Raw genomic sequence first — 24,343 nt, forward strand, 5'->3', positions numbered from 1 at the left:
CCCGGATCCTCCTGCCTTTCCAGCCTCTTCCATTCCTAGCCTCGGCCCACTGCCTCCAGCTGCAGTGAGTGAGATGCTGTATGAACAGGCCACAGTCTCACTGTGGTGGTGTGCTGGAGATTGGTGACCAGCTTTTTGAGCACAAGTGCATGCATAGAGGAGATGGTAGGAGGGTCCAGCAGTACCCAGAATTTGATACATTTTGATACATTCAGGAAAATTGCATTACAGAAGTGTTTACTAATTGACACTTTTCCCACTTCTGTCACAACTGTCCCATCGCGCTCTCACCAATGTTAACAATTTCTGCCATTGGAAAAAGAAATCTCATTTTAATGTCCCATGAGCTGATTATTAGTATAAGTTGTTATCTTTCTTAAATATTGGCCATTTGTATTTTTCTGGAAATTGTTTATATTCTGAGTTCAGTGTTCTGATTTTGTTCTTTTTGCTGATTTGTATAAACTTGTTACATAGTTTCAACATTCTTGTTTATTTCAAAAAAATTTCTGATCAGTCTTATTTTTTTTCCCTTTCTTTTTGCGGTACCGGGGATTGAACTTGGGGGCACTTAACCACTGAGTAACATCACAGCCCTATTTTGTATTTAGAGACAGGGTCTCACTGAGTTGCTTAGCACCTTGCTGTTGCTGAGGCTGGCTTTGAATTACTGACCCTCCTGCCTCAGCCTCCTGAGCCACTGGGATCACAGGTGTGCGTCACCGTGCCCAGCTCAGCTTCTTTTAACTGTGCTTTGTGTGTCTCTGTTGTACTAGTGTTGCACACTCATGTTTGGTCAAATATACTTTTTCTGGATTCTAGAGTTGTTACTTAGTAAAGGCTATCTCTAAGATTATGAAATTATTCACCTATATTTTCTTCTAGTCCTTTTACAGGTTTTTAAAAAAGAAATGTGTATCTTCACTCTTTCAGAAATTATTATATCTTTTTACGTAGTAGAAACTGTATTGTTTTCCTAAATGCATAGTTGGTGGTTTTGACACTGGTTTGTTGAATTGTTTTTCCTATCCCCATTGATTTAAAACACCACCCTGCCATGTACTGACTTTACTCACTTCCCTCTCAGCATGTAGGCTGTGTAACTGCCCTGGCCATTGGTCCTGCAGCAGGTCTAGTACAGTATGACTTCATCCAATAGGCAGTGGGAACCACTGTACTATCAGAGGTGGGTGACCAACATGGCAGATGGCAGTGTTGTAAGGCTATCTGGGGTGGGTGTGCCCAGGACTTTGGATTAGGATGCTCTTGAGGGAGGCCAGACAGGGAGGCCATGATGTGTTCTAGCCATGAGGCAACAGGGCAGGGTAGAGTGTCACTTTTGGAATAAAGTGATTGGGGTCATTAGAGAATACTAAGGACATGTCCATGGGTTGGGTGGCCAGAGCCCTGTGGGGCAGAGGAAAGAGGTGCTGAGCTGGGTTTGTGGAGAAGAGTGATGCCCCTTGTGGAGAGGACCCCCAAGGAGGACCTCTGGTTCAGGCACAAGTGTGAGGTGCTGGGACATGCTCGTAGCTGCTCCTATAAGAGGCCTTGGACACAGAGACTAGACCCTAGTCTGAGCCAGGAAGTTAGGCTTGGCCCTTGCTGGTCTTTGAGGGGATAAGTGTGCTGAGCCTGGGACTGTGGGGAGATGCTTCACCTTGGATGGTGGGAGGAGGACTGATTCATCACAGAAGTCAGCACTCACCACAACATTGGAGGGAGGCGTCAGTGTGGCCCCACAGGCTGGCAAGTCGGGAAAGGCAGGACTTGGGACTGTGTGGAAGGAGGGCTTGGAAGGAGGAGTTGGGGGGCCATTGGGTATAGAAGGGAAGCCCAGGTGGCTGGGCAAGCCTGGGATGACCAGAGACCTGAGAAGGCCTGTTGAAACCCCAGCCTCTGGGATTCAGAGCCCAAGGGAGCCACAGTGTCTTGGCATGTGCTGGCTGGGCTCAGAACAAACAGAAGTGGGGACACAGTGTCTAGAAGGGCAGGAGAGGCGTGGGCGGCCCCCCTGCTGCTGTTCAGTCCTTTGACCCCAGCCTGCTGTCTCTTGGCCCATCTGGGCTTCAGCCTTCACTCTGGTTCCCAGGCCTTTGGCCTCCTTAAACAGGAGGTCTTTGAACTCGCTGCCTCCCTTGTGTCTGGAACCTCAGCTGTTTGTGGCTGAGCAGGAAATGTGGTTGAAGGGGTGGAGCAGGCGCGGTTCCCTCCTCTGCCCTTCTGCTGACCTCATCACTTGCCTGTGCTGTGAGCTGATCTGTCCCCCTCTTGGGGCACACAGCTGCGTCCCAAGGCGGATGGTTTCCCTACCATCCCGGACGTAGCCACTTTGGCCCCAAATATTCTGGCCCAAGGGGCCTGCTTGACCTGCGGGTCAGTGACCCTGAGGTTATCTAAGCTCTGAGTTATGGATACCACATGAGTTTTAGCCCATCATTGAAGGTGAGAGTTTCCCGGGGACTTTATTTATTTTCGTAGACTAGAGCAATAGAGGTGACAGACACTTCTAAGCACCGACAGAAGACTTGGGGATGACCCCGCCATTGGAAACCACTGGGGGGAACTTTCCTAAGCATGGACTTCTGTCGTAGATCCCTGCGTTCTTCTGCCTTCCTGGGGTCCCCTCTGGGGAGTGGGTAGAGAAGAGCCTGTGGCTTCTTTCAGGCACACCCAGGGGCCCCAGTGCCTCTGGAGATTCTGCTAGTAAAACGCACCTCGGGAGAAGGCCCAGGCTGTTTTATGGGATTCTCCTGATGTGATTAGGCAGTGGTGGCCTTGTTTGAGGGGAAGCTTGGGTTCTGGGGTGTGATATTTGTACTGGCTGTTCCTTGGGAGATGGGAAGCAAAGCTTTGATCACATTTTCCTGACACTTGTGAATGCCACTAAAACAACCTTCAAAATGAACAGAAGTAGCTAAATTCAAGGGATTTCCCAGAAGACGCTCTGCCTCCCAGCCCGGCCCTGAGGGTCACAGGCTTGGTCCCAGTTTATCTCATTTGGATTGAAGGGAAAGACAGTGTGAACCCTAAGAGAACAGAGGAAGAAAACAACTATTTGTTTCAAAAGTTTTTAAGGAATGAGATTACTTTGCCTTATCCCCTCTGTAGTTTGAGAGAACACAGAGGTACAGGAGACACTCATTTCTCCACTTGGATCCTGGATTAATCAAAATCGGAAAGCAGTCTGTCCATGCCTCGTGTCCTGCAGAGCCTTTACAGGCCCGTGCCTATGCTCGGAGCTCTGGCTTGTAAAAAGCTGCAGAAGGAGAACGCTCCACGCTGTGTATACAACTGGTGTTGAGGCCATCACTCATGACATTCTTCGGCGCCCTTTGTTTTTGGGCACTGATTGCAAATTCCTTTCCAAACTGGAGGCCAGGGAAAAAAGTCTCTGTCCTCTGATGAACCGATGGTTTGTCTTTCTCCTGGCTTTCTAGAAGTAGCACAGTCTCTTACACCAAACAGGCAAGTGTAAGGAGGAGGAGAGAACTTGTGCCCCACCGTGTGTGTTCCCAGGGATGGGTCCTGAGTGCAGAAAGCAGAGAGATACCTCCGGGGTTATCTGGGCAGTGCTTTGAGGAGGTGTCAATCTCAGAACCTTCAATGAAGTGTTCACTGACAGCCTCGTCCACGCCTTCCTGAGGGGTGAAAAGCAAGCCATTCAGACCAGAATCTAGGGAGGGACTTTCCTTCCACCTGCACTCACTCCCTAGTCATTGTCCCGATTCTTCCCAGATTGATAGACTCCCTTGTTCAAAGCCTCACCCTCTTTCCCATGGGCTCTCTTTTTCTCCCCAATTTCCTGGCTTTTGCAGATTCTTGCACTCCAAGAATCCGTTGGTGACTTTATAAATGATCAGAAACTCATGACTCTCTGGCAGGGACTAGCCTCCAGGGACCTGTCAGAAACCAGCAGCTTTCGTCAGCCTACACAGTTATCTTGTGGTTTTCCATGTTGCCTTATCCTAAGCGTGTCATGCCAAGGAACTTTATCTTTGTATGTAGCACAAGCTCTACATACATGATAGTAGGTACTTAGTAAATATAGTTGAATAAAAAATTAATGACTTTACGTGGTGGTGTATGCCTGGAATCCCAGCAGGTTGGGAGGCTGAGACCAGAGGATCACAAGTTCAAAGCCAGCCTCTGCAATTTAGCAAGACCCTGTCTCAAAAATAACAAAACAGAAACAAAAAAACTAAGGATGTGGCTCAGTGGTTATGCACCCCTGGATTCAATCCCCAGTACAGAAAAAAAAAATGATTTTGTTGGACAAATAAGTTTTATTTCTTCTGGCAGTGCAGATACTTTAGAAAATATAAATAATCAAAAGGAGATTCCCTGTTGAGACTTCCAATGTGTGCAAGAACTTGCTGCTACTTATCCCAGTGCAGGCTCGGTCCTCGGGGGCTTCACTGGAACACTTGTAAAATGTCATTTCACTGGCAATTCTGCATTTTTTGTGTGAGGTGACTTCCTGGTCAGTGTTTAATTAACTGTTCTAGAACTTTTGACTATCAAGTCTTTTGTGTTCAATACATACGATAACACACACCCATGTAAATATAGTTTGATGAATTTTGATAAATGTGCACACTCATGTCATCTCTATCTTGAGAACATTTCCACCACTGTAGAAAATTCCTCATGCCCCTTTGCAGATAATACTGCCCCTCTTTCATACTGTTCTGAATTTTATCACCATAGAGTCGGGTTTTTTTGGCTGATTCTGGAACTTTCTATGAGTTGACTCCTAACCTGTGCTCTTCTTTCCTACCAACATTTGTCGAAGGTTCTCCCACACTTGAGCTGGGCTTTGTAGATTGCAGAAGAGTTACTCAGGCAGAGGAAGCATGAGGGCCGTGCAGGAATGGAGAGTCAAAGAGCAGAGTGTCCCAAGTGTACAGTCTGAGGGGGAATTGGCAGGAGGGGAGCCGATATGTTTGGAACAGTTGACAGGTTGACTTTTACCTGAGACCTGTGCTCTTGGAAAACAGTCTGTTCTCAAATTTTTAATAAACTATGAGAGAGTGAAAGAAGGGATGTCCATAGTTCCAGCACTCTGGGGAAAATGTTTTATGACCTGTCCACCTGGTCTTTGTGAATTTGTGCACATGTTCGTTCGTTTTTTTTTTTCTTTATAAAACATGATTGGCAGCATATATATTGCTTTATGTATTCTTTTTAACAGCACTTTGTAAATATCTCGGTGCCATTAGGTCTTCTGTGGTGTGGTTAATACTGCATTGAGTTCTGTTGCATGCATGGGTTCTAGTTTAGAAGCCTTACTGTTTGACATTCAGGTTGTTTCTAACTTGGCACAGTTAACAATGCATCTTCTTGTGGGCAAGATCGTGCAGATATCCCTGTTGACTTTCCAAGGTAACTGAACTGTTTTGGAGCATTTAGGATTATCATCAGTATTGGTCGTTAGATGGTTTTGTAGCACAGGCTTGTGGCTGCAGGACCATTTTCCCACCATTTAAATGCCGAGAGCTGTGTCTTCTGTATTCTGGAGTCTATTTTTAGTTAGGGCTACTGTCTCTTACTACCTGTGGTCTGTTCTCTTTCTAGTTTATGAACTTCCCTTAGTTGGCTTTTTGGTTTCTTGTTTTTGTCCTTCCGAATTTGCAGTGGGCCATTGTGGCCAGAAAACCCACCTTTGCAGCCCTTCCTGAGAAGAGGAGCTGAGATGAGCCCTAGAGGGGATTTCCCTGGGACATTAGTGCAGTTTTTGGAAAGCCCTGCTATGCACTGGGCAGCCGGAGCCATTGAATAGTGGGCCTGGGTCCAGGCTAGGTGAGGCCTTGCTGTCTTTGTGCAAGTGCTCCCTGGAATTCTGCAGGACACCACCCTTGTTTGCCATTTTCATGTTTAATCCTGGTATAAGATTGAGGAAATGCGTATAGTCTCATTTGTGGTTGGTGGGTCACTCATCCTGTCCCCTTGTTCAGTTAACTTCGCCTCTTCATTCCTGACCATACCAACTGGACAATAGATTCTATAATGCTAGGAAATGTGGTGATTTTTTTTTTTTAAATGGATATGCTGGGAAAAAAAAACCCAAAAAAACAACAACCCATGGTGAGGTATTTTTAATTTCATTCCGAGTTCTCCTTTGTGTGACTGTGGTCTTACTACATCTCTTCATCCCTTTCTCGGCTTCCCACTTATATTTGGATTTTTCTGGTAGGAGCTGGTGGTGATGGGCGCCCCCGGGTCATTTTATTGGGCTGGGACGATCAAAGTGCTGAACCTCACGGACAACACCTATTTGAAGCTGAATGATGAAGCCATCATGAACAGGCGGTACACCTACCTGGGTGAGTAGCTGGGGGAGAGGCGAGATAAGGAGGGGCAAATGGGAGCCATTACCGGTTATCGCTCTGTTGGTGGAAGGGAGAGTTAGTTGGCTTTTACTTTCCAATCTCTGGTTCTTTAATTAGAACACCTGAACCTCTAGCAACTCACATAGAAGACAGAAGAGGGAGCTGAATTAAAACTGATTTAATTAAAAAACCTTCTCTGGAGGCTCAAGTGTCTTATCTCCTTGTTTTAGCAATCACTCAAATTCAGATGATCAGATGCAAAATGAGTTCAATAGAATCCTAGTAGTATTCTTTGGACATCCCTTGGGGATGGAGTCTCTGCTTTCTGGTCACAAATAGAAATAATTACCAGAAATTATCATGACAGGTAGCACCCCAGGTTGAAGTTTAATTGAAGGCTCAGAAATTTTCTTACTTTTCTGAACCCTCTTAGTCTTCTAGAACAGAAGATAGGTACAATTTAATTGAGCAGCCATCAGGCAAAGAAGATGCTGGGGCAAAACGGTGCCCATTTAAAGACAGAGATAAACTGTGTTTGCTTAGGGAGAGGACGGTCACAGGATTCAACCCAGGCCCTGAGTGCTGCCATTCCGGACTGGAATTGGAACTATATTTAGGAAGGTCTCATAATAACAAAACGATCTTCTTTCACATTCAGTACATATAACTCTAATCAGGGGAGGCCCTGCCACCCTTTGGGCATAGGGTGAAATATCTTTGTTAGATGGGGTCAGAGAGTTGGTGAGTCACCTTTTCCCTTCTGACCGTTAGTGTGCCCCGAGGCAGCACAGACCCAACAGTACTTTAATAAGTCTTTGGGGCATTTGCTACCGTGCTCACGTAGCTCCTCGGTCTATTTATTAAGCATATTATCTATGCTGGGTTTTGTATATTATTTCTTTTAATTCTGAAATTGAGTTTGCCATTATTATCCGTACTTTGTAGGTGAAGCAGCTGACCATTACATGACGTAACTTTCCAAGGTCATAAGCCCCAGAGTTGGGTATAAATCTGTTGTTTCTGAGACAGGGTCTAAACGCTGAGCTGCCTCTCTGTGTACTACCAGAACAGCATCTGCCACTGGTACCAAACCCCTCACTGGGCTGTGCGCACGTCCAAGGTGGGAGTTCTTCTCTCAGCCCCGGGAGCTGGTATATACAGCACCTGGTGTACGGCAGGAGCTGAACACATGCTTGCTGACTCGGAATGAAGAGGGCAGAAGAGAGCCCACTTTGGATGGGGGTTTTTGGGCCTCAGACAGGTGTTATGAACCTTGGGGTCTGTGGTCTCTCCCTGTGTACAAAACGGAGCCCCTTATCTGCTGCAAGAATTTAACAGGGGACAGTTGAGAGTATGTCACTCGGGATACTCTCAGGCAATGTAAATCATCGGTTTGAGAGAAATCGGCCACATGGAGATCCTGGATGATATGAATCATCACAAAACTCAAATAACTTATGATCACAGCATTAGAGTTCAAAGATGATGGCGAGACCAGGGAACATAATGCAGGCAACCTGTCTAGCATTTCTGCCTGCCAGAGGAGTGCCTTCAGCCTGTAAAGCAAGGCCCTCAGAAGGCAGGAGACATTTGGACTGTGAATTTGGACATGTTTTATCTATCTGCAAATCTGTAAACAGAAGAAACGATCACGCATTCTTCATAGAGTTTTTATATTGAAATAACTGTCACCCAAAGATATATAAAAATGGCTCACAACAGCTTTACTTGCCCCAAGTAACAGGAGGAGAAAGAGATGGTATGTTCATCCAGTAGGAAAGGACTCAAAAATGAAAAGAAATGAAAACACATTACTACAGGCAACAGCATGGATGAGTATCAAGTATCATAAATAATAAAAATCAGAATAATGGCCACCTATGGGGCTGGGGAACCTTCCAGGGTTGTGGTTCTTGGTTTATGTTCACTTTCTTGATCCGGGTGGCGCTAGCATGGTCATGTGTGTACAAACTCCTTAAGGTCTACACTTCAGACACATATTCTTTATGAAAATTACATCTCAAAAAGCAAAAACAGACTGTTAGCACAGTACCAGTCCTGGAGAGGGTACTCAGCACTCTTTCCTGCCCCAGGGTCCTTGTGAATGTGGCTTTTTTGTGATATGTGCCATTTAAACATGAGGAGACTGACAGCTGTCATTTTTTCCACGGTTCTATTTATGTTCTAAGAATAACTGGACCATAGCTGCCCAGATAATGAAACTTGCTTGAAAAATGTTTTTTCTTTCTTTCTTTTTAATCCAATGCATATTTTCTCTTGCTGCCTTCTTCAACCTTGTCCTTGGTTTCCATCCATCCTGTTTAGGCTATGCAGTGACCGCTGGCCGCTTCTCTCACCCCTCTACCACCGATGTGGTAGGAGGTGCCCCACAGGATGAAGGCATTGGAAAGGTGAGGAGAAACACCTGGGATCAGAGGAGGAGAGCATGCTGCCTTGTCGTAGGGGTTTGCCAACTGACTTTGACCTGAATATTCTCTTGGGTGACTGGTGGGTGAGAGACAAAATCATGAGGAACCCTTTGACAGTCTCATTCCAGCAACTTTGGAGAGATGACCTTGAAAGCATCACCAGAGTGTGAATACTATTCACACTGTCTAGGCTCTCATGATGTTTTTTTCTTTAAGTGTGTGTGTGTGTGTGTGTGTGTGTGTGTGTGTGTGTGAGAGAGAGAGAGAGAGAGAGAGAGAGAGAGAGAGAGAGAATGATTTGTAAGTCTCCCTTGGCATCAGGGTGCCCTTCGAAGAAGTATTCAATGCTGTCCAACTTTAAATCCCCCACCTTCCTGACTTTACCAGATTTGGCTTTGACTAAATAGAACCAGGATAGTCCCAGCTACCTTTAGGCCTTTTTTTTTTTTTTTAATGTTTGGATTCCTATTTATTTCCCCAGTGTTTCAGAAGGAACATTGGGTTCCCAAGACTGGTGGAACCCAAGGCTATTCTAGCAATATGTGGGTCTGACATTCTCTAAAGTCTGTCCACAGTGTAGAACAGACCTGTGGGTCTTGGTCTGTCCCACTCACTTTGGGAATCATGGCCTCCAAGGGGACTATGTTCATTGTTTAGCTTCAGGGTATAGGAATCATAGAATGGGGATGTCTACATGGGCAAGGGATCTGCATTTTTGTCTGATGGGGAAGACTGAGCGGGTGGCTTGAATTTTGGATCCACAGCCCCAAGGCTGGACCTGTGGTAGAGTCTGGCTGCTGCTTCTGTGGCTTGGAGAAATGGGCTCTGAATTCTAGAGAGGCCAAATGGGCTGAGACCACTGTTACTGGGACCCTGCAGCTAGGCTGGTAGGCAGATCAGAGAGACCGTGCAGTTGATGGGCATGACAGAGGTGTGTTCATGAGGGCCGTTTCTGTGGACCCTCCTGGGCAGGGCTTGGGAGCCACTGCTCATATTTCTGCAGAGTATGCCTCCCTCCCCCCTAGGCTGATACTGTGGAGAGAGGTCGAATCAGATAAACCAGGGCCCTGATTGGTGGATAAGGAATCATGCACATGAACTCTGATAACTTCAAGTCTGAGTCACACGAATTCCTCTTCATGGTGGAGGGAAGAGCACTCGGAGCTGTCTCCGCCTCAGTGGCGTCTCCCGGGGAGGAACTGTCTGTCACTAGGCTTCTCTGTCAGGCGGTAAAATTGCTTACCTCCTGGTTCACAGATACCTTTGTGCTGATGACAGCGACTTTCTTTTCTCAGTAATTGCAGAAAACTTGCTTTGGTTGTATTGTTTCTCCTTCAGATGACAGGGATGTTGCATGGTCCCTGTCAGGTCTGAAGGCAAGGATGGTTATTTACAACCGAGAGCGCCAGAAAGGAGTCCTGGATCTACTTAACAAAAAAAGAATAGAAAAGGCTTCTTTCAATTGCTTGACCTGAGAGTCACTGGGGAAATTGGTTGTAGTGGACAGAGTTGCTCATTATCTCACATGCCCAGGGACCAGGGCTCATGCAGAATTGCTCTCCAAGGACCCCCAAACAGACCTCTGGCCTTCAGGATTTTGATATCCATTTCCCATGTTGGGGTGCAAAAGCCTTCACACTAATATGGCAGTTCCTTACCCAGGGGAGAGGCCCCTACCCTGTGTCTCATGAGATAGTCTTTCCATAAGATGTAACTTGAAAAAGAAGTTCATATTTGGGTATACTTAGAAAGTTAAATGTCGGTGAGGTTCATTGTTATTTAAATCCCCATGCTAAAGGCTCTAAGACATTACACAATGCAGGAATTTATTTAATGCTTAACTTTGCATTTTCTAGCCTCAACTCATATTTACCCACATAGACTCTATGGCACTAATATTATGTGGAATCACTTTGGAGAATAACTTTGGCTAAAATGCTCTCTTTCAGCCCTTTGTCTTATACCTGTTAAAGGTGTAACTAAGGGGATTGAAGGACCATTTTCAGGAAGAAAAGCCTTTTTTTCCTGAGTGTTGAGTTGTTTACTAGTAATTTGGGTATTCCTTGGTCTTATCAGACGTGGCTGCTCCAGATCAGTGCCCGTGACACTTTTGCCTCAGGTCTGAAGGACACTTTTTGGGCAGGGTTGGTTAGACAAGAGCTTATGGTGATGTCTTCATTGTCATCAGCTGATTTAAACACAGCTACAGGTGTGACTGCCTCCCAGGAAGATGCTGGTCAATATCATTGGTCATTGCTTCGTCCTAATTCCATTTTTTTTTTTTTATTCCTTAGGTTTATATTTTTAGAGTGGACCGAAGATCAGGCACCTTGATTAAGATTTTTCAGGCATCAGGTAAAAAGGTGAGGTTCTTGGTGTAAGTGACTATTTGTTTGAGAGATTAGATCATGTGGGAGCAGGTTCCTTTTAGACAATCCAGTAACGACCCTGCCTGAGCCCTATGCTTACACGACAGCTCTGCTTGTGTGTTGGTGCCTTTACTTTCTCGGTCCTGTGTGTGACCTGTAGGCTTTAAGGGGATTCATGCTCATTTTAGGAACTGTCAATGCAGCAAGATGAGTTTATACACACATAGCATTTTAAAAGGTTGCTGAAGTCTAGACACTTCATCCAAGTGCTGCCTGCTCCATCTCTGCCTTTCTCCACCTCTCACCTTAGCCCCCTTCCATCTGCCTCTCATCTACGCCTCCAGAGAGGTCAGGTACAGCTGAGTCGTTGCTTGCATCCTAACTAGATTGTTTTCTCACTCCTTAGGTTTAGGGAGCAAACCCATTAGACACCGGTGATCCTGTTTAAAGGGTGCAGGAGGAAAAATGCTGCTCAGTGTCTCTCTCACCAGCCTGAGGCTGCCCCCTCTTCCTGCACCCTCTGCCCTCCTCTGTCACTGCTGGGAGAACCGTTGTCATACAAAGAAAACCCAGACATCATCCAATTCCTCCTGGAACCTTGATATAGAATTAGCTCAGGAAGCTGCCTGACCAGAGTCCTGGAGAAGGTTCATCTGCATATGTTGTTCCCACCCTGTCCCTGGTCCTCTGTTTCCTACAGGATTACCTTGTATTGCAGTATAGTAAAAGAAGCTGGTTAGAGAGGCTTCTGACTCATAACCTCTGCTCTTCTGCAGGCTTCTCGGCTCTGCACAGCTGTGCGTGGCTTTAGGAGAGTAGGATGGTTTGGCTGAGACTGGCTGCTCTAGGAGGCGCAGTGGAGGCGGGGTGGGGTGTGGTGTAATTTGGAGGCCTCAATGGGCTTTTGGGAAGACGCACAGCAGGCCTGGGATGTAGGGAGGGAGACTCTAGGAGACGGGAGAATGCCAAAAGGTGATTTTACTTAACATTATCCTGAAGGGGGAAAATGATCATTTCCTTCTTGAGCCACATGCCTCTGGCCCCAGTTCTATTCCCTGTTGTTAAGTGAAACTTGCTGAATGACAGCCTGGGATCATTTCATGCTATTCTGGTGTAAACCATATTCTGAGATCTAAAAATCTCACAAGTAGGCCTTCTTATTTTTCTTTTCGTTTAAAATTAATTATTCTAATTTGTTATACATAACAGCAGAATGCATTTTGATTCATAGTAAATGAAGCACGATTTTTCATTTTTATGGCTGTACACAAAGTAGAGTTGCATCATTCTTGTCTTGAGACATGTACCTAGGGTAATAATGTCCATCTCGTTCCACCAGTAGGCCTTTTTGCAATTATTTTTTTGAGATGGGGGGTCTCACTACCTTACCCAGGCTGACCTCCAACTCCTGGGCTCAGGTGATCTTCCTGCCTCAGTCTTCTGAGTGGTTGAGACTGAAATTGCACACCACTGCAATTCTAACAACCTTAATAAGCACACTTAGTATATAGTTGTCATGACCTTTAAAATTAAAAAAAAATGCAGTATCTAACTTGGTTTTGCATTTTTTCCCTCAGAATGGTTTTTTATTCCCCCGAGAACCACGCTGACTTGTGTTGTTTTAACATTTCCAAAACCCCAAAGGCAACAGCATTGAAAAGGGACTAGTGTGCTATTCTGCAGAAGACTTTCCAACTGCCCCTAAAGTTAGAAAAGAAATAGCTCCATACCGCTGTGGATCAAAACAGCCCCAGCAAGCATGGTGGGTGTGAATACTACTAAGCCTAACGTTTTTAGATCTTTCTCCAAAACAACCTCCCAATGAATGGGGGTGTGTGTGTCTACTGTACAAACTGTACCTCCCCTTAAAGGTACTGGGTTTGAAAGCTTGTGGTGGTGTCTTTTTTTTTTTTTTTTTTTTTTTTTTTAAAGAAAGAGTGAGAGAGAATGAGAGAGAGAATTTTAATATTTATTTTTTTAGTATTTGGCAGACACAACATCTTTGTATGTGGTGCTGAGGCTCGAACCCGGGCCGCACGCATGCCAGGCGAGCGCGCTACCGCTTGAGCCACATCCCCAGCCCCATGTGGTGGTGTCTTCACTGAGCATCTTTCTGTTCAATTGTGGCAGTGCCTCCTGGTATCTTCCTCCTCCACTCTCTGCCCAGCACAGGGGCCCCCATTTGTGCCTGGGGTCCTGGTGTATGTCATGGCCTAATTAGCAATTGATTGCACCCCTCTCCTTGAAAACCTCCCACTTTGGATGATAACTTCCATGGCCACCCACCTGTTCTCAGGTGTTGGTCAGGTTATGGGGGGTAGATGTCAGGGAAATCTTTCCGAACTTTTCCTTGTCCAAACTTAGAACTTAATGCCATCTGGTTCCAAAAGGGACATGCCTGATTGTGACAAGATAAATTATAGGTTCCCTGATTGTGACAAGATACGTTAGGTTCCCCGCTTCAGGGACAGAAGCGTCCAGATGTTTACCCTCCGGGCCCTCAGCTGCATAGCCATCTGCCTTTTTTCCCCCCAGCCTTCTGCCTCATCTTTCCAGAACCTTTGCCCCACTCTGTAGTTTCTCCTTATCCGGCCTCACCCTCCTGGCTCTGTGGCTTTCCCTTTCTTTTGCCAATTTCTCCAGCTTGCTTTACACGCCTCATCAGCCTTCTGATTTTGAAATAGGTCCTCACCTCTCTTTCTGCATCTTATTCTGCTTTTTTTTTTTTGCCTGAAGAAATGCGATATTCCTGTTTCTCTGACTTCTCTATTATCTCCTAGGGAGAGGACATGATGCCCAGGCTTTCCAAGGGTGCTTTGGCTTTACCCCTGTGCCACACCCAGAGAGGAGAGTTTCCCCTCAGCCCCCAGTTCACTCCAGTTTTTATTTGCCTAGAATTTGGTCAGGTTGTTTTGTATCCTGTTAGGAAGAAAAAAAAAAGAAAAGAAAAACAGATTCTGGCCTCTATGGATTAATATCCCACAAATGGTGCACATAAGAAATGATGAATATGCGTGCAGTTCAGATGTTAACACAAATGCACGCCCCTGTACCTCCAGATTGATGGGGAGGTGGGGTCAAGGATTGCTCACCCCAAAGCCTGTCATAGCTGTGTGGATGTCCTGTTGAATTAACTGGAGATGTGTTTGCATTTCAAAACTGAGATGGGAAACTTCACCGACAGGGGTTTCTGATCTAACATCCAGGAAGATGCCAAGTTAAATAGCCCACTGGAATGAAGCAAGCAGTTCCCCTGGGGCTCAGCCAGAGAGAGCAGCCCTTGGCTCTGCTCATCCTGGCCTTGCCTGTGTCTTACCAGTTTCTTCTACTAAAGCTCAGCTGGGGAGATGGGCGAGGCTGTTGGATTAGTGACTGGCAACTTGGTTTCTATCCTCCCCATCCTCCTCAAATCTTTCCGATGTCGTCCTCCTCCGTGGAGAGTGGGGCGATTGGCTTTGTCCCAGGAATGGGAAAGGTTTGCGTGACTTCCTCAAAGCCCTCCAGGGCCAGCGTTAGCTGCAGGAAGTCGACTGGAGTGCTCCCACCTCTCTGCACCTCCCCTGAGTGGACTGACAACAACTCCGACAGCCAGAGAAAGTGCTCTTCAGGTCAGCAGAGCCAGAGCCCTGTCCTTTATTTTAAAAGGCCAGACTTAAAAAAAAAAAAAAAAAAAAAAGTTACAAGCTAGCTGTCTCTAGGAAGATGACAGCCTGCACACGTTTTTATTTGGCCTGTACAGTATTCATTGATCATTTTTAATACAAATAAATTGTCAGCATTTATAAAACAGGTCCTTCAAATAAAGTTTTGAATTTTGGGAAAATGGGATGCAGCCCTGTGGGCCCCAGCCTGCCGCAGTCTCTTCTACTTCCTGTTGTTCTCAGACACTGAGGACAATTGTCCCTTGCCACCTGTAAGCACACTGTTCTATCACCTGTTCTCTCACCTGCCTGGACCCCAGTGGTGTTTGGGTTTGAGACTCTGGATTTAAAACCACAGGTACTGGATGAATTATGCCTGAGGGAAGCTGGTGCTGTGCCCTCATCCAACCGGCTTTGAGTTGTACCTTTTTCTGTCTCTTCAGATCATTCCTTCCTGACCAGTCTCTAGTATGCACAGCAATGGGGTGGAATGGGGGGAGGATAACCCATTTTCCCCTGAAACAATCATTTTTTTTTAGGTGGGGGGTGGGTACTAGGGATTGAATTCAGGGGTAATCCACCACTGAGCCACATCCCCAGCCCTATTTTGTATTTTTATTAAGAGACAGGGTCTCACCGAGTTGCTTTGCATCTTGCTTTTGCTGAGGCTGGCTTTGAGCTTGCGATCCTTCTGCCTCAGCCTCCTGAGCCGCTGGAATTAATAGGCATGCACCACCAGGCCGGACCTGTAACAATCATTTCGTGTCCACCTCATGTTGTGAAATTCCATACTCCTGCTAGCTTGGCCTTGTTAAATGTCTGATAGTGGGTACTTTTTCCTGGTTGTAACCTGTATTTGCAACCTCAGCTTGATTTAAAGAAATAGTGCTACGTCCTCCAGGGACTGGCCTCTTAGCCTTCCCTGAATGGGGCGACAGGACAGGGGCCTGCTGAGCCTGTGAACTTTGGTGTCCTGAGGCTCAGAAGGCCCCAGGGAGCCAGCCTTCCCTGTTGGCCTAGGCATCCTGCCTCGTGGGCAGCACAGCCAGCACTGCCAGAGGAGAGCGAGGGCCTCGTGTGCGAGGGCGGACACTGAATGCTCTGTTGCGATCGACTTGGTTGCAGATGGGCTCTTACTTCGGCTCCTCCTTATGCGCAGTTGACCTGAACGGGGACGGCCTCTCTGACCTGCTGGTGGGGGCCCCCATGTTTTCTGAGATCAGAGACGAGGGGCAGGTCACCGTCTACATCAACAAAGGAAACGTGAGTATGGTGCTGGGCAAGGTGGGGGGTGGGGAAGTGGCTGAGCACCCTCTGGGCATGCACTGGGCCACTACCCAGGAGGTGTAAAGACCTAATTCCTGCCGTGAAGAAGCTTAATGATCCATTAATGGAGAGTCTTGTACAATGTTATAACTGCAAACATGCGGGGGCCAGGAAGACTACTGAGGGCTGACTCTCTACCAGGGACTATTTTTCCTTATTTCCTATGAGTGATTTCAATGCTACATACACATGATGTCCAGGGTTCTCATTTTTCAGATGAAACATTGAGGCCCAGAGAGGTTAAGTCACATGCCCCAAATCACATAGCTAAGTCGTGGTGAGGCTGGGATTCAAACCTTGGTAAGCTGGCTTCAGAGCTGCCATGTTTGGTCTCTAGGTTATGCTGCCTTTCTGAGAGTGTATGTAGACATGTGCTCTGGGGAAGCAGTGGCTCTGATAGCTGGGAGGAATCTAGAGGAAAGAGGCAGACGGGCTGGGCTCGGGCAGAACTCCCAGCAGAGGACTGGGCAAGTGGGTTGAGGTGTGAGGTGGAAGGGCCCCTAATTCATGGTGGAGGCTGATGACGTGGCCTCTGGCTGTAATCATGATGTCCCATATTGTGCACAGCCATGAAAGGGATGGGACAGATTCAGAAAGATGCTTCTGTCCCTCTGTAGCCAAGGGAAGGTGAGTGGGTGGAGGGGCCATGAGAGAGCGGCATCTCAGGATCTAGAATTGGAGTGTTCAAAGAGAAGGAAAGGGTTCAATAAATGCATTCTGATCCCACGCCTTAGGAAGCATGACACAAGGCTTAGTGTTTTAAAAAGCCAGGATGAAGGCTGGGGCACAGTGGCAGAGTGCTTTCCTAGCACGTTTGAGGTACTGGGTTTGATCCTTAGGACCATATAAAAATTTGAGGGGGCAAAAAAAAAGCCATTTGGTCCATCTACAACTACAAAAATATATATATATATATATATTTTAAGAGAGAGTCGGAGAGAGAGAGAATTTTTTAGTATTTATTTTTAGTTCTTGGCGGACACAACATTTTTGTTTGTATGTGGTGCTGAGGATCGAACCCGGGCTGCACGCACACCAGGCGAGTGCGCTACCGCTTGAGCCACATCCCCAGCCCTGACAAAAATATTTTTTAAAATAGTGAAAATTATTATATGTTACAAATAACCTTAATACATGTGGTATACAGAGAGAATGTTCATAACAACTCTCTGGGTGGAGATGCTTGGGTAGATTTTGTTTGATTTTTATCCAAAGGGTGAAATTGCAATCTTTCATAATAAAAAAAAAAATCTGCTGGGCATGATGGTACCCGCCCGTAATCCCAGTGTCTTGGGAGGCTGAGGCATCACGAGTTCAAAGCCTCAGCAACAGTAAGGCCCTGTCTCTAAATAAAATACAAAAAGGGGCTTGGTGGTTAAGTGCCCCTGCATGTGATCCATGGTACATGCCCCCTGCAAAAAACAAAAACAAAAAAAGAGTGTACTGTTAAGCAGTGACCAACATGGTAGTGCTGGGAGAGGGTGGTGTTTAACTTTCATCAGGTGGGAAGATGCCAGGAGGAAGGGCCACCAGCGGGAGGAGAGCCAGGGATGTTAAGCCTTGCGCTGCCTGTGATATTTGCAGATTTTGGGGGAAGGTGGATCTAAAACCTGGGTGGGAAGATGCTCTCGGCACTGCAGCCCCACTAACATTCTGGGAGGAAGAGCAGAGAGGACTGACATGATTCTGTAGGTGAGAGCAATGGGCACTTTGTGGCTGCTGACGTATTTGCAGGAGGAAGCATTTGCATGGATTTCAAGCCCAACAGCTTGACTGTGTGTCCAGAGTAGCAGGTGCAGTTTTTTGTTTTTTGTTTTGTTTTGGTACCACGGATAGACCCGGGGTGCTTAACCATGGAGCCACATCTCCAGCCCTTTCTTATATTTTATTTAGAGACAAGGTCTTGCTAAGTTGCTGAGGCTGATTTTGAACTCCAGGTCCTCCTGTCTCCGCCTCCTGAGCCACTGGAATTCAGGCATGTTCCAACATACCTGGCAAGGAGGTGGGATCTTGGAGCATGATAATCCCCCCTAGACTTCCTCTGGGCATGTCACAACCACGTGTGTCCTTGCCCCCCAACTTTCCTCACCCAATATACCTGAATGTCGTAGGTTATCCTATTACTTCTCTCAACCTTATTCCAGTTGATTCGTGATTATAAAGCCGTATGGAAAAGTGGAAAAATGATAGGCCTGAGTTTGAATCTTGGTTTTGTCAGTTCCTAGCTGGTGACATGAGCAGGTGGCTTATAATTGGCGCCTCAGTTTTCTTCATCTGTGAAAGGGGAAAGGACCTCAGATCTGAATGAGGAGATGGACAGACAATGCTTGGTACATAGAAGGAATCGCCTGCTGGTGTCTTTCCTCTTCCCCATCACATGACTAGGAAGAAGTCACATGCAGTTGGTCCTCTGTATCTGTGGGTTTTGCAGACTCAAACTGCAGATTGAAAATATGTGCACAAAAAATTGTATCTGTATTGACCATGTACAGACTTTCTTCTTGTCATCATTCCCTGAATGATACAGTACAGCAACTATTTGTATAGCATTAACATTGCATTAGATCTTATAAGTACTCTAGAAATAATTTAAAGTACACAGGAGAGTGTGCATAGGTCATATGCAAATACCATGCCAGTTTATATAAAGAACTTGAACATCTGCAGATTTTAGAATTAAAGGGGTCCCGGCACCAATACCCCACAGATACTAAGTGACAACTCTTTTGTGTTTTGGGGTGGGGATTTCACTGACTCAAGAAATCATCACATCTTTATTATTTCCACATTGCAGGGTGTGTTTATAGGGAAAGATTTTTGTCAAGACAAAAGCCAGACACTCGTGGGATGGTTTGTGGGTATATGGTGTGTCCAAAATGCCTCTACAACGGGGAAGGTTTATATATTCTTATGCCTTTAAACCTGATTGCATTTTAACCTTCTGGTATTCACATGTCAATGATTTGGGGAGAGTAGGTATTCTTAGATGGCTTTTATTGCCACTATACACCCCTGATCCCTTTCTCTCTGTTAATGGTTGCTTGGGAATTTCATTCCTGAGCCATGAAAGACGACGGCATGGTTAGGTATCTTACCACCCTCCACCCCATGACCAGGAACTACTGGGTTCCTGGATTTTCCGAACTATGATCCCTTTCCATTGAGATTGCTAATAATGTGCATCTTGCAAAACAGCGATATGAACTGGTACCAAAAGGCACAGGAGAAAACAAATAGAAGAATGCTTACCCCTTGAAAACAACTTTGAGGAAATCGTTATGTCAGAGGAAAGGCTGAGGGGTTACTGTGGGGACAGGCAGGCAGGTGGCTTGCTGGTCTGTGGAGCGATAGGATGGGAAGGTGTAGTCATTGTCAACGTGATAGTTCCCTGGCCTCTAGAATGCATCTTGGGCTCTGGGAGACCCTCTTGCTGCACAGGTGAGGGACTCATATTGCCCCCAGAAGAGAGGAGTTTGTGTTCCTGTGATTCTGCCCAGGTGTTTCCTGCTGATGGGTGTTCTGTAGGAGGGTGGCCCTCTGAGCCCTGTGTTTTTATTGTTTTCTTTTTTTCATCCTACTTTTTCCTCCATCCTGTTTCCCAGGGAGCCCTGGAGGAGCAGCTGACCCTGAATGGGGATGGTGCTTACAATGCACACTTTGGGGAGAGCATTGCCAGCCTGGAGGATCTTGATGATGACGGGTTCCCAGGTGAGTGAGGTCACGCCGGGCCGTAGAGCCCTCCAGGTATAGCCGACTTTCCTCTGTCAGACTGGCAGCCTGCCCTCCACTGTCCATCTGTAGCGAGACTCTCCAGGACCTCCTGGCTGTCCCTGCAGGCCCATGGAAGTTCTGAGGGAAGAAAGTACAGCTCCTAGAGGTGTTCTCCTCGTAGACGCTCGGAGCCAAGTGCTGAAGCCCACTGCGGGTTTGCTTCTGGATAATCCTTTCTCCAGCTAAGGGCTCTGCTATGTGTTTGCAGGGGAAGCGAACCTTGGGGTGGGTCCACTGGGGGCTTCTCATGGTAGATAAGTGTGACTTAGCTTCCTCTGCGGCAAATTCTTCTTGCTTTTGAGTCTCAGATGCTTCAGGCTGCTCTGCCATGTTGTTAGGGAAGTAAGCAAGGAAATTTCCCCTGATAATGGTGGTGAGTGTGTGAATGTGTGTATGTTGCAGGGATGGAGATATGCAGACCTGATGTCCTGTTTGGACAGCAATATCCTCCACAGCCTCTGGTCTGTTTAATACCTCTTTTCTGCACCGTGGGCACAGTATGTCCCAGGGCTGGGGTACAGCTCTTATGTGGCCTACATGACCTTTGATGCCTCATGCCACTGACTACCTAGGGTTTCATTCAGAGAGAGCAAGCACCTCTCAAGGTCACGGGGATGCATGTCCCTCACCCTTGACCTCACTTCTGGAGACAAATGACTTCTGTTAAGAAGCCATGAGAAAAAGTTAAGTAAGAAAAATTGGGATTTGTTCGAGGAGTTATCAGTTTGTGAGAGTAATGTTGAGTGTGTGTGTGTGTGTGTGTGTGTGTGTGTGTAGGGAATGCCATTCCATGTATTTATCTAGGAATTGAGTTGCCTTTTCCCATTGGCAGTGGAATTCCCCTTGGTCAGAGATTAGGATAGGAAGTTTACGTTTGAATTTTTTTTTAAAATTTTTTCTTTTAATACTTCAGCCCTTTTTCTTGTGAGGATGAGGTAGAAACTGACCTAAGACTAGATGCCTGATTGAATGCTTGAATAATCAACAGCCCCAAATTCCTGGCTGAGGTCTCAGATGTGATAAGGAGAATTAGGGAAGCCACACTGAATGTTATTCCATGTGGCTTTTCTAACCGTGTCTTTTTTATTCCCCCAGATGTGGCAGTTGGCGCACCCAAAGAAGATGACTTCGCAGGGGCCATCTATATCTATCATGGAGATGCTGGTGGGATAGTCCCCCAGTACTCAATGGTAATTGGTGTGAGAGTGATATGGTAACTGTTGATACGTTCATTCCACAAATGTGTTTGAAACCCTCATTATGCCCCAGGTCCTGGGGGTACAAATGAAAACACATCTGTCTTGTCTTCAGACTGCCCACCCTCTAGTGGAAGAGAAAAACATGTGATATTGCTATATTAAGTGCAGAGAAGTATTCATAGATCCCGAGTTTGCTCACATTCAGGGATACATTCTGCCTATAAAAAGTCATATCCAAATTCTTATCCAGAATTAGACCTACTTAAGAGAGAATCTTAGTTTTTTGGCGACTCTTTTGTCAACTATCTCTGTGCTGCTAAGCCTTAGGAATATGTTTTAAAATACAATCTAGAGAGTGAGTGATTCAGAGGAGGTCCTGGAAGTTTTTATGGGCTGTTGTCACAATTGGCATGAGAACTAGGAGCTAGTCAGAGTCTGGCCTCACACCCCAGACGCGGGAACGTGGAAGTGGCGAGTTCTGTTTTTCGCCGTATCAGCTTGGTGTTTAATCTTGCTGATGGCATCAAGCCCAGCCTATGGGAAAAAAGGAAGTCACGCTCTCGACAGCACGGTCAGGATATTTGTGGATGTGTGTAGAGGGGCATTGGTTTGTGTCTTTGTCCCAGTGGAGTAGTGACAGAGATAGAGCACACATTGAGAAACTTCCTATCTGTGAATATTTATTACTGAATATTTACATGCTATGTACTTTTTTTTTTCATTGTGTAGATTAAGAGGCAGTATGTAAATATAAGTACAGTTGATACATTTGTAATTGTTCTAAAACAGGTATAAGTTTGGGGTGGTGGGTTTGTGGCCAGCTGAACCCTGTGTTTCCTCTCTGCTGGCCTCCTACTTAGTTAGGTGACCTGCCTGTGACAGACAGGTGCTTAGGGAGGTGCTGGGACAGAAGGGACTGTTTCCTGGGGGACGTCTCTGCCCTTTCCATACTATGGTTCCTCCCAGCAACTATGTGAAGTGGGTGTCTTGATGACCCTTTGTTCTTCCATGAGGCAAATGTGACTCGGGGAAGGTGTTTTGCATGCCCAAGGTTATAGGCGACAATGTGACCATTCACAGTTCACCATTTCTGACTCCCAAATGTTGATCATGACCACCGTCCTCCACTCCACACTGGGAAAAGTCCCCCTCAAGGCAGCTTAGGAGGACGGTTTAGGAATGTGGAAACTTATTTTGCCACGAGGCATGCTTAGGCCAAGGAGCATCTAGCCGCACAGGTCGGGCTCTTTTCATTAGAAATAAGTAATAGTGGGAGCAAGAGAATCTCAGGTGATCTGGCTGACATGCAACAGGGAGAGGCTTTGGGAACTGTGTGGAAGTCACATCTGTGCCCCAAGAGCTACGCTGATGTGGTTCAGGGATGCTGTTCCCAGTGTGACAAGGTGAAAGTCATCTAAGGAACCCTGTCCTCAGTGGGGGTCAGGGTCATTCCCCAGGCATCCTCCTGGACTTGGGAGTCTAATCACACAGGGAGGCGACCTGTGGAGACCCCTGCTTCCCTTCCGCCCAGCGCCCTGCAGTGTTTTGTTTGGTTGCTGGGTGGAATCCCTGCAGAAAGCTGCAGCATACATTTTGTGGTTAGCATGGAGTGACTGTAGTAGGAAGCAGGGGTCAGCAGCTGGACCGCCCGGCCTTTGTCAGCATATGCTGGCTCCTTAGCCTTGACAGAGAAGTGGTTTGGAGCTTTTTTTCTTTTTTTAAAAAAAAAAAAAAAAAAAAGACACATACATCCCTCTGATTATACTTTCCTATTTTGCTAATGTGTATATGATAAGGTCAGTGATTTAAAAGGGTTAAAAAAAAAAATTCTTTAATGACGGATTCTTCCGGGCCCAGGTCCTGGACAGAGCCGGCATTGTGTGAAGGAACTAGAGGGAGAAATCAGAAACGAATCCGGGCAACGGGATCGCTTTTCTTTGGCCCAGATTGGTATTATTTCTGCTGGCTAAATTGTGAGATCAGGGCCTCCTCAACTTCTTCCACATTACTCTTTAGCGCATTCCTCTTTCTTGAGTTTACCCTGAAAAGTGTTGATTTTAAGATCCTTGTGTGCCTTTCTCGATTTGAGAGCCCTCGGGGCATGTCATGGCGGCCCCTCTGATCTTTTCTCTCGCCATAACGGACACTGCATATAAACCTGGTCAAGTGGAGGTTTTCCAAGGTTCCTGGTTTCCATTTAGGGTTATTAGCCCTGAGCAGACTTATCTTCCTGGCTTTATAGCATAATGGCCTGCAGATGTCTGCGGATAACTTAAGCCTACGTTGCCACCCCCAAATGGACCACCCCTTCACTCTCCCCCAGGTCCCAGCCAGAGCATACCTTAGAAATGCAAACCCAGGATGAGCTGCTACTAGCGTTCTTGGCCTTTGGAGCCAAGATGGTCTGCTCCAAAGCATGGCTTTTAAGAGGTATGCAGACTCGCATGCATGTCTGTTCAGACAGCCCCATGGGCTGTTTGCGAGAAGCCGTTCTGCGAGAGTGTTGCCTATAGTGCTGCCGTACTGTTCCTGCAATGCTCTCATGTTTCCTGTGGGATGGCTTAACTGAAGGTGGCAAGCGGCCCTCCCGGATCATTTCTGGGAGGGTTATTGGCAGTTATCAGCTGCTGGAGAGTGGGGATATCCTCATCTCCTTCTGTAGTTCCTGTGGAAACTCCCCCTGCACACACTCATAATTTCTCTGCAGGATGACTTGGTGAGAAGGGAAAGAAAGGAAAGGCTGTGTGAGCCCCTGGTATCCACAAACCTGGTCCCATTGTGGATTTTGCTATGATACATGAAAACTAAGCGTGTCTCTTGTCATCCACAATGTGGGTATCGGGAGGTGAGCCTCCCCAGGGAGGCTGGATCCAGGGAAGGAGAGGCTGGTCAGGTCCCAGAAGATGGGACTTTTCTGATTGAGGAAGTTTGGTGTCCTGTGAGGAACCCTGCCACACGATCGATCGTCAGTACACAGCTCTGGTGTGAGGCGGGCTGGTTGTACCTCAAGTATTCTTAATTCATGTGATGATAAGCACAGGTGCTAACGTGTCCTGTGGTGGTGGAGTTGTGAACCTAGTTGTTTACTAGACAAAGCTGTTTAATCCTGTCTGTGAAGCTTGGGAGACCGTAGACCTCCTGGGGTGGTTTCCACGTGGCCATCTTTCCAGCGAGATGGGTTAATTAACTGGCCATTTAGGGAAGAGACCATTATTGGGTGCATCTTGGGGGAAGTGTTATCTGGCAACTATTTGGGTAGAAAGGAGGGAAATATGC

At 46.5% G+C, this 24,343-nt stretch overlaps 1 protein-coding gene across 1 annotated transcript in view; it reads left to right on the plus strand.

The window, feature by feature from the left end:
• Nucleotides 1-24,343, plus strand: part of Itga9 (integrin subunit alpha 9) — a 322,017-nt gene that overhangs the window by 49,326 nt on the left and 248,348 nt on the right. Inside the window, exons 6-11 of the mRNA XM_076843659.2 lie at nucleotides 6,197-6,326; nucleotides 8,658-8,743; nucleotides 11,056-11,124; nucleotides 15,897-16,034; nucleotides 19,700-19,805; nucleotides 20,964-21,058. Of these exons, the coding sequence (XP_076699774.1) occupies nucleotides 6,197-6,326; nucleotides 8,658-8,743; nucleotides 11,056-11,124; nucleotides 15,897-16,034; nucleotides 19,700-19,805; nucleotides 20,964-21,058 (624 nt within the window). The remainder of the gene's footprint in view (nucleotides 1-6,196; nucleotides 6,327-8,657; nucleotides 8,744-11,055; nucleotides 11,125-15,896; nucleotides 16,035-19,699; nucleotides 19,806-20,963; nucleotides 21,059-24,343) is intronic.

The sequence above is a fragment of the Callospermophilus lateralis genome, chromosome 1 (genome assembly GCF_048772815.1).
Source record: "Callospermophilus lateralis isolate mCalLat2 chromosome 1, mCalLat2.hap1, whole genome shotgun sequence".
Taxonomy (NCBI): Eukaryota; Metazoa; Chordata; class Mammalia; order Rodentia; family Sciuridae; genus Callospermophilus; species Callospermophilus lateralis.